The 2,500-nt window shown below is 40.3% G+C and overlaps 1 protein-coding gene across 1 annotated transcript in view; it reads right to left on the bottom strand.

Moving 5' to 3' along the window:
- Nucleotides 1–2,500, bottom strand: part of LOC111971116 (sodium- and chloride-dependent GABA transporter 2) — a 60,012-nt gene that overhangs the window by 34,224 nt on the left and 23,288 nt on the right. The window contains exons 4-6 of the mRNA XM_070445885.1: nt 1,405–1,492; nt 920–1,052; nt 655–707 (exon numbers count right to left, since the gene is read on the bottom strand). Of these exons, the coding sequence (XP_070301986.1) occupies nt 655–707; nt 920–1,052; nt 1,405–1,492 (274 nt within the window). The remainder of the gene's footprint in view (nt 1–654; nt 708–919; nt 1,053–1,404; nt 1,493–2,500) is intronic.

Below are 2,500 nucleotides of genomic sequence, written 5' to 3' on the forward strand. Positions count from 1 at the left end.
GGACTGCAGAGGTGAAAGGAAAAGCAGCCAACAAGTTGCTCAGCATTATGTGGGAACCTGGTAAATTGGGGGAGGAACTGGGTTCATGGGACGTAGACATGTGATAATGGTATCGGGAATAAGCGTCCTTCAAGGATCGGTTGGAAAAAGCATTCCTGGGCTTGAGAGAATGCTAAAAAGTCGTGCAAATAAGCTGTCATCAAGGCAAAGGGTGGCTACTTTGAAGAATCTCAAATATATAATAAAACACTTTTTGGGTTACTACATGATTCCATATGTGTTATTTCATAGTTTTGATGTCTTCACTATTATTCTACAATGTAGAAAATAGTACAAATAAAGAAAAACCCTTGAATGAGTAGGTGTGTCCAAACTTTTGACTGGTACTGTATATATAAGCACACATCAAGCACACATCAAAATCCACAAAGAAATGGTTAATTGACCACAAAATTAACATTTTGCAATGGTCTCCGGACTTGAACACCATTGAATACCTGTGGTTTCAATGGAAGACGGCAGTCAATAAGAGCACACAAAGGACATCAAGGATCTGGAAAGATTCTGCATGAAGGAATGGTCTCAGATCCCTCCCAATGTGTTCTCCAATCTCATAAAACATTTTATAAAAAGGCCCAGTGGCGTTATCCTCACCAGGTGAGGTATTGAAAGGTTTTGAAAGCAGGGGTGTCAATTTTGACCCCTACCTTTTTGTGGGAAAAAAATATTACTTGTTAAACAAAATAGTTTTCTCTGAGCAATTGTATTAGTAGAAAATATTATAATTTCCCCCCCAAAAATGTAATACAATATAGCTCAGTATTTGAATTATTTATTCTATACATCATTGTTTTGCTAATCTCTGTCAAGGGTGTCAATAATTTCAGACCCCACTGTATGTATGTGTATTTGTGCTCACCTTGCCAGTGGATTTGACCCCCTTCCACACACAGAAGTAGCAGACGACCCAGACTAGCAGCAGACACAGAGCCAGCCTCCAGCTGACTGGCCCCAGCTCATCTGGTCCACTGGACAGCTGCAGGACCTCCCGCCTGGACGGACGGACAATTAATAATACCCCCAATAGATACAAGACTAAGCATGAACCTGTTTAAAGCCACYGTAATGCCAAAGTTAGATTATGATCACTCTACTCTTGGTAAAATTGAACACCCTAAAACCAAAACCCCTGTTGGAAATGTGACCCTACCTCGTCTACAATGTCCTTCTTCTCTCCAGTCTTCTCTATGTCCCCTAATACGTACTTTGGCAATTCACGGACACACCATCGTTAATACCTCACATTTTAAAATGCCAGCCCAAAGCTGCATATAATGCCCCTTTACCTTAATTTCTAAGAAAACAAAATGCAGTAGTGTTGTAAGGAATGGGGGTGAGACTCACTCCCAGAACTCGATGACAGGTGAGGTCGCGTTCTCTGGTMGGCTGGTCCCAGATGTTAGGTTCTGACAGTCAAACAACACACAGGTATCTACAAGACATAGACAGAACTTCAACACATGATCACCTTAGCTCAACTCAACTCATAATCCATAACACCCCATACCTCTTTCTCTTCCAAAAAAAAAAGAAAGTGCTTTACAGTTTTTCCCACTTGTTTACACACTAAAACTGGCCCATGAGGCACAATGACCCAAACATGTAACTAATTTAGCATACACCAAATCTGCAATGCTACTGGCACATGTTTTGCTTTACACCCAGATTGCAATTCTATAACAAACATTTGGCAAAACAAACACACAATTCACTASCTTTGGCACAACCTTCACAACTAAAATCTATTGTGTGCAAATGAAAAGCAACACTGTTCAACAAGCTGAGCTCAATTACCAATTGATCACTTTCACTCTTCCTATGTGCAAACACTAATTGAGTAAATGTTCACTTTACAATCAGACTTTTGGTATGGATAAAAAGGCTACATGCGAGTACTTTGTTTGGAGAACAATGTTTACAGACGAACAGGAGGCTGCCATTGTAAATCCAACAACAGATTATTGAAAACACTGCCATCTTACATAACATCAGAGTGAGCTTATCAACCACCCTTAACTTCTTTGGGATAGGGGGCGCTGTTTTCACTTGTAAAAAATTGTTCCCAAATTAAACTGCCTCGTACTCAATTCTTGCTCGTACAATATGCATATTATTATTACTATTGGATAGAAAACCACTAAAGTTTTAAAAACGTGAATTAATCTGTGAGTAAACAGAACTCATTTTGCAGCAAACTTCCTGACAGGAAGTGAAAAATCTGAACTCGAGGCTCTGTTCCAGGGCCTTCCTATTCATTTGCTTCAAATCTATGGCTATACAGCACTTCATCCGCCTTCCACTAGATGTCAACAGGCAGTGAGAGGTGAAATGGGGTGTGTACTTGATCTGAGGTCAAAAGAGAGCTCTTGAATGACATGACCCCAATTTCCTTTGTTCAGCAAGGCGCGGGAAGGAACTCTGGATTGCCTTCTGAAAAGCT

The sequence above is a fragment of the Salvelinus sp. IW2-2015 genome, linkage group LG12 (genome assembly GCF_002910315.2).
Source record: "Salvelinus sp. IW2-2015 linkage group LG12, ASM291031v2, whole genome shotgun sequence".
NCBI classification, from domain to species: Eukaryota; Metazoa; Chordata; class Actinopteri; order Salmoniformes; family Salmonidae; genus Salvelinus; species Salvelinus sp. IW2-2015.